Genomic DNA, 14,564 nt, shown 5'->3' with positions numbered 1-14,564 from the left:
AGCTCCTGTTCGCTCCCTGCTGCTGCCAACCTAGCAGTTTGAAAGCATGTCAAAGTGCAAGTAGATAAATAGGTACCGCTCCAGCGGGAAGGTAAATGGCGTTTCCATGCGCTGCTCTAGTTCGCCAGAAGCGGCTTGGTCCTGCTGGCCACATGACCCAGAAGCTGTAGGCCGGCTCCCTCGGCCAGTGAAGCGAGATGAGCGCCGCAACCCCAGAGTCAGTCACAACTGGACCTAATGGTCAGGGGTCCCTTTACCTTTACTTTAATATGTACAAACATGCATGTACTGGGGAAATGTGTGCATATCAGTACATGAATGTTTTGTATTCATTGATCATAAAGTGTACCAAGCAATACAAATTGAAAATAGCACAAAATGACTTAAATTAAGCAAAATTGCTTTGCTAAAATGAAAGGGGGTGAGATGGGACCCCATGGACACCAGGGAAGGTCTCTGTGGGCAAATGTGCATCCAGGGTCTCTAGCCCAGCTTATTTTGAGAGGTTCAGGGTGACAGAAAGACACTCTGGGTGGATATGGGCAGTGCTGAAGCTGGGATCCTGCCCCACTTGTTGTACTGGTGACTCTCTCTCTCTCTCCTTTGAAACATGACACCTGGAGAACTTCTCTGCCTTAAGACAAAGTACACGTTCAAGCTTCTCACAAACCCTCCCCCTCCTCCCTCGTCAACCACATCCCACGGTATGATGATGGTTGAGGGGAAGAAGCAAAGAAAGAACAAGACAAAGATGGAACCAAAGAGCAAGAAGAACTGGCTCATGTATAAATGTCACAATGTTTGCTTTGTACTTCCAAGGGATCAATCTTTCAGGGTTGGCAACACTGGTCTTTGGAACACCCTGCTTATTTACACCAGACAAGCACCGTCACTCTGCTGTTGTTAAATATTTGCCTCGCTCCTTTTTAGTCTCCCTGGTAGGAAGATATGTCTCCTTCCCAGAAGAAAGTCTCTTTTGTGGATGTTTTGCCAGGGAGAAGAGGGAAAACAACCTTGTGCTCCAGTCCAATGTATTCTTCTAAAAGTCTAGTGCCTGCCCCAATCTCTGCCCAGAGGTGGCAAGAGCCCATGGAAACCAGGCACCACACAGAGTCTGTGTTCATTTGGAGAATGGAAGACACAGCAGAGACTGTTGTAGATTTAAGAAATATGATTTCTTCACTTATTTACACATTGAGTCTAGATGGAAGGAGTCCAAGCTCAGTAGGGAAAGAGAGGCAAGGCAAGGCAAGGCAAGGCAAGGCAAGGCAAGGCAAGGCAAGGCAAGGAAAGGAAAGGAAAGGAAAGGCAAGGCGCCTGGGTTGAAGAAGCCAGAGACTTGTGCTGTTTCCAGCAACAGGAAAGCTCAAGAGGATTGTCTTATGTACCCTGTTTGCAGCTGGTGATGAAGGCATTTCTGGGACTCCTTGCACTCAAGGAGACCCCTTCCATAGTCACTGGATAAGTCTGGGTATGTTGCTCTCTGTCCTGGTCACAAGACCTTTGGGGCCAGTGTTGAAGGCTGCTGGATAGGCTATAGCTCCGGCTCAACTGGCAGCATTGAGAGATCTTCAATGGGTCTTTCAACAGAGGGACCCTCAGTGAATTCCTCAGCAGTGGCTCCTGGAGATGTGCCTGACCTCTCATGTAATGTTCAGTCTCTGAGGGATCTGTTTCTGAGACTGTACAAGAAGCGAGAGAATGAAAGCATTTTCTGGATAGTGTGGAACAGCTTGAGAATTCCTCTTTCTCCAAGTCAACCTGCAGGGTTGGTCTGTGGGATTCAGTGTTCAATCTGCATTGGAGAGAAAATATGACAGGAGGAACTCTGGGGATGAAACGCCTCAGACAATTTCTGGGCTTTTGGGCCCACCTGAACCCAGGAGAAAATTAAAGTCCTGTCCAAGTCCAGCGGTCTCCAAGAAAGGATACTAATTGGCCTAAAAGCAGGCATCTTCCCTGCACACTGCCTTTCACCAGGAAGCAAGAGGAGGACGACGACCGGGATCAGGGTCATCTTTAGCAGATGCAGAGGCTTGGGAGTGAAGCTGCCGCCATATAGTTGGCGCGGTGCAGCTGGTGGGCATGCAGGGAAAGTGGAGGCTTCAGGCAATGCCGCACAGCTCCACCACTCGCTACGGCGCCCCTGAGAGGCCAGTGCCCTGGCGCAGTGAACCACTAACACCAGTAGCAAAATAAATAAAAAAACCTTCCTGTAGCACCTTAGAGATCAACTAAGTTTGTTATTGGTATGAGCTCTCGTGTGCATGCACACTTCTTCAGATACACTGAAACAGAAGTCAGCAGACCCTTATATCCTTTATACTGAGAGGTGTCCGGGAACTGCCATCAGCTCAGAGGCGAGAGATGGAAGGGCAGCTGTGTTATAGGGAGCCTCTGAAAATCTTGCGAAGCAGTTCCTCCTCCAGCGAGGAGGAAAGCCCCACCTCCAGTTGAGAAGAGGTGCAGGGACCAGGGGATGCTAGGGAGAGCCTGAGCAAACCGGAGAGGCGGGAAGAACGCCCCTGCCAGCACCCATTCTGCGCAGCAGGCTTCGGCGCAGGGAGGGGAGGAAAAGGTTGCAGGTGATGCGACTTTTATGCTGGGGGAGGTACAAAGACCACCACTTCCAGATTCTGCTAGCGGCTGAGCCAGACATGAACTTACAACGCTCTTCACTGTAAATAGTTTGCACCAAGAATAAAGCCTGGAAAAGACAGGTCGGAGTCTTGCCTGTTTACTCTTGAGCAACCACACCAGCACCTGACAAGAGGTATATTTTTTATTTTGTTTCGACCAAGGCAGACCAACACGGCTACAAACCTGTAACTAGAACCAATGGCAAAGACAGCTCTGTGCTGCCTGTCAGTTCTCAAAGCAATACAGAGCTGATAGAGCAGTCTGAAGGAGAACGACTGGGTTTACACTCTATTCCAGATGAGAAGGTGCTAACTGCACCAGAGTCTCCTAAGAGCAGAAGGAGGAGCTGGCTCTTGGAGCAATGTAAACCCAGAAGGAAGTGGAGGAGGAAGTGGGGAATATCCTGCCTTGGCCAGAAAAGGAATCTAGTCTTGGCAACTAACTCGAGCAGTGAAGGCTGAACTAAGAGAGCCCAGACTGCTGTGACACTGTAATTGCTTAATAAATCTGAAAGTAATAAAGCTGCCAGCGTGCTGTTTCTTGTATAAGTTGTTCTTTTATAATAAAACGGACAGAATAATAAACCTGACAGAATAAACCTGACAGAAACCTGTAATAAACCTGACAGAAAATAAAAGAACAACCTATAACTACAGTAACTTCTCCAATGGTACATTCTTATTAAGTGTCATATGCAGCACACAGCACACAAGCAATACATTTGGAGCCTCAGCTTCAGGATCTGTCCTTCCAGGGAGCACTCAGGGCTGATTTCCTTCGGAATGGAGAGGTTTGATCTTCTTGCAGTCCATGGGACTCTCAAGAGTCTCCTCCAGCACCACAATTCAAAAGCATCTATTCTTCGGCGATCAGCCTTCTTTGCAGTCCATCTCTCACTTCCATACATCACTACTAGGAAAACCATAGCTTGAACTATACGGACCTTTGTTGGCAAGGTGATGTTTCTGCTTTTTAAGATGCTGTCTAGGTTAAATTATATACTCTGTGTCATTTCATAAAGGAAAAGAATGGAAGCCAAGTCTTGCCAAAAGTGTCTGTCTTTGAAGTTCTTTAATTAGCCGTCTTTGGCAAGTAAGGAGCTGTGATAGAGCCACACTCCAACTGTTATTTACCCAGATTTCAATGGGGATTTCTATAGATTATTTCCTGTATCAGACTATTGTAAATCAGGCTGCTGATAATAGTAAAAGTACAAAGTCTCTGCATTTAAGGTTATTGTTTAAATCTGAGTCAAATTATAACAAGGCAAGAGCTGATGTGGGTGGAAGGGGTTGATGCGTAATTTTGGAAACAGCGTGAAACACCTTTTCCCAGTAGGAGTATCACAACATGGAGCTCCACCATATATGGAAATGCGAGTCTTTCCAGCATAAGGGAGAGATGCTAGAGTTTATTTTGGCTGGATGGGATGGAGTCCAGTGCCAGTGAAAGATAATTTTAAGAGAGGCTTCGTGCAGATGAGAAGGGATGGTTCATAGGGAGGGGTTGTGCCAAACTGATGGCCATTTATTATCAGGTCACTGGCCTGTTTGAAATCTGTTTGCTGTTACTGTTGTTTCTTTAAAAATAACAAATTACAACTTTAATAATAATTTCATAAGTAATAAATGCCTCCCAAATATATCAGATGCTTTCATTGTTATTATCTACCAATCACCCCTTCATTACTTTGCACAACGACCACCTCACCTTATCATCACCATCTTCTATGTGGCTACTCTCTGTAAGAGAACTCTCCCCTTCCTCTCCCATCACAGAGGGAACACCTGTGGAATGCAACATGAGACACATTACTGAGTCCATGGCACTGACCAGTCTCTGCCTTTTGGGATAAGCAAAAGAAAGGTAGAGGTATACAGTATTTGACAGGAAGCCCCCTTCTCAGGCGAGATGGGAAGAAGATCAGTTGAGATGGTCCTACCTCTTCTACGCCTTTTAAATATGATCTTCCAGCCCATCCACACCAGCACCAGCACCAGTATCACCAGAAGAACTATGAGGGAATAGATAAGCCATAGAATCCAACTCGAACGTCCAAGCTCTCCACCTGCAATGAACAATAAGAGTTTCTCAAAACTTACTCTAATAACAACTGACTGAATGACTGACTCATAGAGTCATAGAATTGTAGAGTTGGAAGGGGCAACTAGAGTCATCTAGTCCAACCTGCTGTGTTGCAGGAAGCTTTGGCCCAAGGTGTGGCTTGAACCCATGATCCCAAGATTCAAAGCCCATGCTCACACCTGGCTGAGAACAGTAGAATAAATAACAAGAGATAAGCAAGCATTGTGAAGCTTTCCCCTTTGTATTGCAATGATTTGGGCTGTGAATGCCTGTCAGACACACTTGCCTGCCCTGAATCAATATCTTAAGCTAGGAATAGGAGGAGATGGGGGCAGCAGCAGCAATTCACAGGATCAGATCAGTCTTTAAGGTGCACTGTGTATGCTCCAATCCTGCTCACAAGCATGCGAAGAGCAGCATTTATTAATAGAAACACATCTCCTCAAGCCCCTCATGTTAAGGGCCAGCCTGCCTATTCACCACCAGAAGCACCTCCTCTGGATAATGAAGGAAAGGATATATTGCTCACCTTCATCACTCTGGCAGATGTTGAGCAAGTCAAACGAGGCTCCCTTTTGATCAACAGGATTGCTGACCAGGCAGGTGAATTTAGAGTCCAAAGAACTGTTCCAGAGGGAGACATGGAGCTCCTGGTCATTGTCAGAAACACTCTTTCCTAAGGCCCTGTGCGGATTCCCTGTTTCCCAGGAGATACTGAGATCTTTCCTTCCAGGTGTGTGGCATCTCAAGGTCACATTACATCCATCTGGAGTCTTGGATTCCACTTGGTGGTCTATCTGTGGTGTTGGCACTGGCTCTGTGGAACACAAATGAAATCAGCATAAGGTCTGGGCCCCATATGCTTGCCAGTTCCTACGTAATGAAATGGTGCTGATCCTATTCCACGAGCCAAACACTGAAAGCAATAACTTACCATAAACAGTGAGGCTGAAACTCTGTTCCTGAAACTGTGCCTTAGTAAACCAGATGCGAGCATTGTAGATCCCACTGTCATCCAACTCCAGGTCTTTGATCCTCAGTGTTGTCTCGTCCACCATGTCTAGCCGTTGTCCAAACCGGTCAGTGGGACTCGGGTGCTCCAGTTTCCCATGACTGAATTCCCCCAGCCAAAAGCCCAGGCCACCCCTTTGGGGTAGAAAGTCCCATTCCATTTTCTCCGCTGTTATTCCTAGAGATACATGGGCAGGAAACAAGATTGATCCTCCCAGCATTCCCTTCACTTGATGTGTTGTATTCCAAACTGCATGGCTTAAAGTTTCTAGTGAGGGGAAGGTGGTGGGGGAGGAGATACAAACAAAGGTGAAAATTAGTATCATTATTGTTTTTAGCTCCATTATGAGGTCCCAGAGCAGGTCACAGCAATTTGAAATGCAGTCTTAAAATGTAATAAGGAGGGTCCTAACAATTATTTTGCAGAGGACTTCTGGTTTGGCCGCCATTGTGAACAGCAGTTCCAATGATAGCAGACCCCGGGCACGCAGCCAATTAAGGATAATTTGAGAGTAATTATCCTTGCAATGCCCCCTCCTCCAGGGTCGGGGGATGGGGCGAGCTCTCACTCACAGATTGTCTGATACCTGCCTCCTGCTCCTACAGAATGCAGGGCGGAGGGGATGCTGAGTGCATAGCACTGCAAGCATCGGAAACTTTCCAATGCAGACACCATGAGCGGAGATTCTTCTGTTTTTTAAGATGTTTCAGAATTCAGACTTAAGAAACGGGCATGTTCTGGAAGAAGGAGACAAGTTAACCTGCTAAATGAATCAGCCACTGAGTGCTAAGGTCTTGATCTGGAGAAGATTTTCATTGTTTTTGGATTGGTATGTGGTGGAGAGAAGCCTTTGCTTTCTCTTTTATATATTCACTATGCTGTTTTATGATTTGGCAGCTCTTCACGAAGAAGAAAATTATCTTTTAATGGATTGTGATTATTAATGGATTGCAATTATTAATAGGCTGCAAGAGGGAATCAGTAAGAACTTTATAATGCTTATGGATTAATTGAAAGAATGGGACTGTGTGGGAAATATTGGGATGTTCTGTGGCAACACCCTCCTATGGAGAACTTGAACTTTGATTTATTATGGTGTTGTTGAGATAACAGCTTGTTATTGGATGGGAAACAATTCAAAGCTGGAAATCAGCCCAGAGTAATGGCCAGATGCCAGATGCCAGCCCACTTTCGTTTTTAAGAGAAGCAAGATGGTGAAAGGTCACTCCGCAGTAATATTGAGTCCTTGGAGTGGGGGGGGGGATGCCAAAAATGATTGATTGCAACAAGAAAGGAAGATTGAAGGTTAAAAACAACAACAATTCCATTCAGAGTTACCAGATACAAACTCCTCTTCCAAATTAAAGGATATGGAACAGTTACTGTAATTTTCGCTCTATAACACGCAGATTTTTTCTCCTAAAAAGTAAGGGGAAATGTCTGTGCGTGTCATTGAGCGAATGTGTGGTCCCTGGAGCTGACTCGCTCGAGTGCAGAGGCAAAAATCAGGCAAAAATAAGATCGGGCGGGTGGGTGGATGGAAGGTGGAAGCTGCCGCTTTCCTGCATTCTGCCTCAGGGTCTTACTGCCCACCCACTTCTGTTTCTGTTGCTGCATTTGCTCAAACTCAACAAAGAGCAGGGAATCCCCTGCCCTCCTGGCAAGCAGAGGGTTAAGGGAAGGATCGCGTCCTTCCTTCTAATTCTTTCCTAGTCACACTGCGTGCCGGCTCCAGCCCACCACCTCCTCCTCTCCGTGCTCTAGGGACTCGCAGGCAGTCGAAAAACATGCAGGTGGGAGAGAGAGAGAGAGAAGAGAGGGGGGATGGCTTGGGGGGGACTTTTGCCTTCCTTTCCTCCCTCCCGTTAAATCCCTCCCTTGCATTCTTAGCCAGCTGCTTTTCCGCACACCCCTCTCGTGCTCCTTGTCCCTTCTGTGTTTTTCCTTCCCTCCCCATTTAAAACATGGTGACAAAGCACGGATCCACATGGTTCCTCAGGATTTTTGCATTGGGTCACCCCAAATTCACCATCAGATCACATTACATGTCCATGGCTACAGCCTGCACCAAAAAAATAACGCACCCACTGTTGCCTGGGGCCGCAATGGTGCAAAAACGTGGTTACAAAGCACAGATCCACATGGATTCTCAGGATTTTTGTATTGGGCCAACCCAAACTCACCGTCAAATCACATGTCTGTGGCCACAGCATGAAGCACAAAAATGATACATCCACCGTTTCATTCAGAATTTTTTTCCCTTGTTTTCCTCCTCTAAAAACTATATGCGTGTTATGGTCAGATGTGTGTTATAGAGCGAAAAATACGGTAAATCCAAATGAAAGTCTACACACCAGTAGCTGTTAAAATAAAGGATCAACATCGGAACTATATTATTTGGATCAAATAGGTGGATTGGAGTGGGAACAAGGAATCGACATCTCCTAAAAATCTCCCAAAATCAGTACAGGGCAAGTCAACCAAAATGTTTAAGCTGGAATCTGACAATTGGCTTTTTTAATTGAATTATTATTGCTTATTGTAATTATATGGTCTATGTTGGATTGTTATTAATGAAAAAGTAATAAAATAAATATTATAAAAAATAAAATAAAAATTATATTGCAAGTGTCAACGTTAGGGTAAAGAGGTGACTCTTCAGAATATAATGGAAACTCCACACTAAAGGTGCCAGGTGCAACTCTGTGGGGAGGGACGACTACAGTTTAGCAGCCTGTCACAAAGAAGGTCCTCTCCTGGGCTGGCACTCCCCCAAAAGTTTGAGGGAGGTGAAACTACCAAGAGTGCCCCTAGTTTTAACAGCTGAGATGGACTAGGGGAAGAAAGTAGTCTCTCAGGTATTTGGGACCAAAATCCAAGAAAGTTTACAATCTCCAAGATTAATCTTAACTGTTGCTGAATTGTACATTGACCCACTTGAACTGCCCAACTCTCTCTAGTTAAACATTTAATCCATTCTCCTAGCTCTTATAGCAACGTGGCCCTTTGCGGTAAGAGAAGGAAGTTGTTACAATTCCAAAATGACATTCCAAGTCCTAGTGTCCAGGAACTGGGATCCAGATTAACTCAGGCAGAAGATTGGCCCAGAATATTATTTTTTTTTTTAAAAAAAAGTATACAGTTTTGAAATAAAATAGTGTGAGGTCTGAACGTCATCTGTATCTAAAGCAACCAATTAAACACTTAAATCTTTTCAAAGCTGCCCACTGGCCAAATTTTGGGGAACATCTGTTTTGGGGAACATCTGCCCATTGGTCAAATTTTGGGGAAACTGACTCTTTTCCACCAAGATCCCCAGTTGCCTTTTCCTGCTCATTGGTTGGCTCCTCTAATTCACTGTTGGCTCTAAACTGATATTTATTTTGTGTTGGTGAATAACTGACACATCACAGGAAAATATCCCGCATGAAAACATTTCTGCCCTAGAGATGAGGTTGACTTGCAGTCAGCATGTCCTGTGCTTTTATTCCATTCCACTCCACACCTTTAGGGGAGATGATCACCACCATCATTCATTCAGATTGTCCTCCCAAGTTCAGCTCAGTAACAAATATCACACATACAATTGAACTCTCAAAAGCGTTGTGTTGGAGCTCCCTTTGAAGCCAGCCAGGGTGTTCTGAAAGAGTTCCAACTGGGGAGAGGAGGCCCTGAGTGCTAGTTACCAATATTGCCAATAATTTCTCTCTTCACAACAATACATACAGGTGGGTTACCGTACTTGTGGTTTCTGAGTGAGAGAGAGAAAGAAAGCAGTGAGGTCCTTACCCAAGGAAGAGTAGAGCAATAGTCTGAAGAAGAGGCCTTCTGAGAAAAAAATCCTCCATCGTATCTCTCCAGAGGTACAGAGAGCCATGAGTGGCAGTGAGGCACCAGAATGCCCCTTTCTTGGACTCACCAATGGGGAGACCTGCTACTGTTGAGCTCAGGTCCTGCCTGTGGGCATTGAGGCATCTGTTTCACCACCCTGAGAAGGACAACTTCATTTTTCTTCACAGGATAGGTGCTTTAAAATAAGCCTGTTCATCCATCTTATAAGTGTAGCCCGAGTACAGGGTCTTATTCGCAAGAGTTGTGAACTTTCAAACACAATCGTCATCTCCGTCCCTCTTCTAGCTTCCCAGCAGATCAGATCCTCCTCCTCTTTATACCAGCAAGGCTGTCTGTGCTCTTTGTTCCTCCCCTGATATTCCTGGAAGGATCAGAGAAGGACTTTGTTACAAGTACAAAGGTAATTCCAAGCAAGGATCAGTGGAGGAGGAGAAAGAGTTGCAAGCTCAGGGTGTTCCTCTCTGTGTTATACACCTGCCAGTTAAAGGTTTCTGTTAAGAATAGGTGTTTGATTCTCACCAACATTTGGAGATCACCAGCCTTTCAGAGTCCTGCAGCTAAACCCTTGCAAAGAAGAGAAAAGGTTGCAATGTGCAGCAACACATCACAGCAGTGGAGACTGTTCCCTTAGGACAACGTCTGCCTGTCCTTAACCATTCCCCACCTGTTTTCCTTTTTTTACTTTCTACTGGCCTCCCACTTGACCCTTCCTCCTTAGTACCTGGGTTCCTCTTGTAGCTCTCAGTGGGGCAGGCAGTGAGAGAAGTAGAATTAGTTGGCTCTACACAATGCTTTTTAAAAAATATTTGTTTAGGGGTACTCTCATTTTGACTCAAGATAATCACCATTTTATAGTTCAAATCAGGAAAAATAAATACAGTAAATGGAGAAAAGTACAAAGATTCACAAAATGTTTAGGGGTATGCGTACCCCTGAGTCCCCCAGGGGAAAAAAGCACTGGCTGAACCTATCATTGGCTCTGGCGCCACCTGCAGTTGGGCTCTCTATCTTCCGCTTTCGTCTGATGCGCAGATTGTTCTATGCACTGAGCTCAAAGAACAAAGATCACTGTTACATTGCCCCACCACACGAGAAACTGGGTGCTAGTAAACAAGATCATTTGTCTCAGTTACTTACCTCTTGATTGGGATTGATTGGGTTTATTTATATGCATCCCTTCCACAATGGGCTTTGCCCAAAGTGCCTCACAGCAAACATTCAAAACATCAAAAGAAATACAAATTGAAATACCATTGTATGAAATATGGAATAGGACAGTAAATTTAAAAATGATGGGAATGATTTTTGGGGGGGAAATAAATTCAATATTACCAAATCCAGGCTTAAGTACACAAATACAAACAACACAAGAGTTAACTGAGAATACATTTCAGAGGTGAGGGGAAGATGGCATACAGCTGTCTCCCATATCCTTCTCCAGACCTTTCTAGGATCCTCCCTCTGGCTGGGGCATTGAGCTCCCCAGGATCTATCCCAGTCTAGCCGGTCCCTCTGGGGTGTCTCCTCCATGTCACCAGCCTCATCTGGCCAGCGCCCACAAACCCCCTGGGCCCATGACACCCACCATGATTGTTTGGGCCAGAATGAGAAAGCTGAGGTGGAAAGGAGAAGGTCTAGTGGGGTGGGGGCTCTTGTCAGTGGAATGTGAGCCCCCAGCAGGTGCCAAACCACAATGACCCTGAGATGGGGGGGATTTTCAGGGAGGGGGCCTATTCTCCAGATGAGCTCAGCATTATCAGTTACATTCCCCTTCATAACCAAGAAAACCTACAGATTGTCCCCCTATGTCAGGCACCCCCAAACTCAGCCCTCCAGATGTTTTGGGACTACAACTCCCATCATCCCTGACCACCGGTCCTGTCAGCTAGGGGTGGTGGGAGTTGTAGTCCCAAAACATCTGGAGGGCTGAGTTTGGGGGTGCCTGCCCTATGCATTCAGCTTTTCCTACCCAGGGACTTACCCAGAGAAGAGAAGATTCATGGGCCAAAGGAGAGAAAGATCACGAGGCTCCTGATTTTATTCTCAGGCATAAGAAAAGCTGTACTGCACAGCCCCCTCTAAGAGGGAGATAGTGCAAAGTAACTGATAAACTTGTCCACAGCCATCCAGGCTGAGAAAGCTGTGAGCTAAAAACAGGAAATATGCACCAGGTGTCCACACAGAAATTCAATTCAAGTTGCAGTTCTTATATTTCACACTGTGACGACTTGAGGCATTACCTTTTCTGTGTACAGTGGTACCTCGGGTTACATACGCTTCAGGTTACATACGCTTCAGGTTACAGACTCCGCTAACCTAGAAATACTGCTTCAGGTTAAGAACTTTGCTTCAGGATGAGACCTGAAATTGTGCTCCGGCAGCGCAGCAGCAATGGGAGGCCCCATTAGCTAAAGTGGTGCTTCAGGTTAAGGACAGTTTCAGGTTAAGAAAGGACCTCCGGAACGAATTAAGTACTTAACCTGAGGTACCACTTATATGTTTAGTAACCCCCTGTTGATTTTAACATTTAGTTTGAACCATAGGATTGCGGATTATGAATGGCTCCCAAGGGTCCATCTAGTCCAACCCCCTTCAGTGCAGGAATCTTAGCTAAACCATCCATGACAGATGAAATCCACACTTGTCTGAATTTTGCTTTGCTGTTCACCAGCGATTAATATGTACAAACATGCATGTACTGGGAAAATGTGTGCACATCAGAGCATGAATGTTTTGTATGCATAAATCATAAAGTGCACAAAACAATACAACCATTAGTGAAAATAAAACAAAATGTGTAAAATTAACTAAAATTGCTTTGCTAAAATGGAGGGGAGGGGAGGTGGGACCCTGTGGACACCAGGGAAGGTCTCTGTGGGTAAATGTGCCTCCAGGGTCTCTAGCCCAGCTTATTTTGAGAAGTTCAGGGGGAGAACAAGCCACTCTGGGGTGGATATGGGGGTGCTGAAGCTGGGATCCTGCCCCACTTGTTGAACTTGTGACTCTCTCTCTCTCTCTCTCTCTCTCCTTTTGAAACATGACACCTGGAGAATTTCTCTGCCTTAAGACAAAATACACGTTCAAGCTTCTCACAAACTCTCCACCTCATCCCACAGTCTGATGAGGGGTGAGGTTGGCAGCACCTACTCTTTGGAACTCCCTGCTTATTGACCCCAGACAAGCACCATCACTCTGCTACTGTTAAATATTTGCCTCACTCCTTTTTAGTCTTCCTGGTAGGGAAAATATGTCTCCTTCCCAAAAATTAAATCCCTTTTGTGGATGTTTTGCCAGGAAGAAGAGGGAAAACAACCTTGTGCTCCAGTCCAATGTATTGCTGCAAAAGTCGGGTGCCTGCCCCCCTCTTTGCCCAGCGGAGGCAAGAGCCCATGGGATCCCAAGCACCACACAGGGTCTGTTTCCCTGTGGAGAATGAAAGACACAGCAGAGGCTGCTGTAGCTTTAAGAAATGGGGTTTATTCACCCATTTACACCTTCAGACTACATAGAGGGAGTCCAAGCACAATAGGAAAAGAGAGGCAAGGCAAGGCATGGCACCTGGGTTGAAGAAGCCAGAGACCTCTGCTATTTCCAGCAACAGGAAAGCTCAAGAGGATTGTCTTATGTACCCTGTTTGCAGCTGGTGATGAAGGCATTTCTGGGACTCCTTGCACTCAAGGAGACCCCAAGTATAGTCACTGGATAAATCTTGGTAGGTTGCTTTTTGGCCCGCTCACAAGACCTTTGGGGCCAGTGTTGAAGGCTGCTGGGTAGGCTGTAGCTCAGTGAATTCCTTCGCAGTGGCTACAGGAGATGTGCCTGATCTCCCATATTGGTCTGTGGGATTCAGTGTTCAATCAGTCTCTGAGGGCTCTGTTTCTGAGACTTCATAAGAACTGAGAGAAGGAAAGGTTTCCCTGGGTTGTATGGAGCTGCTTGAGAATTCCTCTCTGTCCAAGTCACCCTGCAGGGTTGGTGTATGGGTGCAGAGTTCCATCAGCATTGAGGCCAGCCTTTGCATCTCCTTGGCAGTGTTGGTCTTCGATGTTGCCTCTGCAGGGACCTCTTGTCAAATAGGAGGTGCTGCTCCCATGCTTCTTTCTGATGTAGATCTTTATGCATTTCTTGATCCATTGCAGATTTTTATCTCTCTGCCTCCCCTGTTCCTGATGTGTATCTTCACTCATCCAATCTTTCCTGTGCTGTTTCCATCAACAGGGAGGCTGAAGAGGAGTGTCTTAGACGCTCTTGGCTGGTGCTGGTAATGAAGGCATTTCTGGGACTCCTTGCTCTCAAGGAGACCCCTTCCATAATCACTGGATAAGTCTTTCTATCTTGCTCTCTGTCCTGGTCACGGGACTTTGGGGGGCAGTGTTTAAGGGTGTTGGGTAGGCTGTAGCTCCGGCTCAACTGGCAGCTTTGAGAGATCTGCAATGGGTCTTTCTCCTGAGGGACCCTCAGTGAATTCATCAGCAGTGGCTCCTGGAGATGTGCCTGACCTCTCATGCCATGTTCAATCTCCGAGGGCTCTGTTTCTGAGACTGTACAAGAAGTAAGAGAAGGAAAGCGTTTTCTGGGTAGTGTGGAACTGCGTGAGAATTCCTCCTTGTCTAAGTCAACCTGCAGGGTTGGTCTGTAGGATTCAGTGTCCAATCTGCATTGGAGAGAAAATATGACAGGAGGAACTCTGGGGATGCAACTCCTAAAAGAATTTCTGGGCATTTGGGCCCACCCGAACCCAGGAGAAAATTAAAGTCCTATCCAAGTCCAGCGCTCTCCATGAAGGGATACCAATTTGCTGAAAAGGAGGCATCTTCCCTGCACCTCAGTTCCACTCTTTAGGGATAGCTTTTTAGTTCCATGGGAGAACTTGCCATAACTAAGTCCCTAAGAGAATGGGTGGAATTGCCAGTTTTGAATTGACAAAAATATGTCATTTCCATTCCCCAGCACTCAGTTATTATCAATGATAAAA

The 14,564-nt window shown here is 45.8% G+C and overlaps 1 protein-coding gene across 9 annotated transcripts in view; it reads right to left on the bottom strand.

Moving 5' to 3' along the window:
• Nucleotides 1-670: 670 nt before the first annotated feature.
• LOC309329837 (T-lymphocyte surface antigen Ly-9-like) overlaps nt 671-14,564 on the bottom strand; it is a 77,878-nt gene continuing 63,984 nt past the window's right edge. For 5 of the 9 annotated variants that reach the window (XM_081840930.1, XM_081840933.1, XM_081840934.1 and 2 more), the window contains one exon: nt 13,047-14,243. In XM_081840930.1, coding sequence (XP_081697056.1) covers nt 13,769-14,243 — 475 coding nt within the window. In that variant the 3' untranslated portion in view covers nt 13,047-13,768. Of the gene's footprint in view, nt 1,796-13,046; nt 14,244-14,564 lie in introns of those variants that run through there. The other 4 variants (XM_081840931.1, XM_081840936.1, XM_081840938.1 and 1 more) reach the window with 4 other exon arrangements.

This window comes from Podarcis erhardii, assembly GCF_964252035.2.
Source record: "Podarcis erhardii genome assembly, chromosome: 15".
NCBI lineage: Eukaryota > Metazoa > Chordata > Lepidosauria > Squamata > Lacertidae > Podarcis > Podarcis erhardii.
Note: the sequence above shows the minus strand (reverse complement) of the source record. Positions and strands in the feature narration are given on the sequence as shown.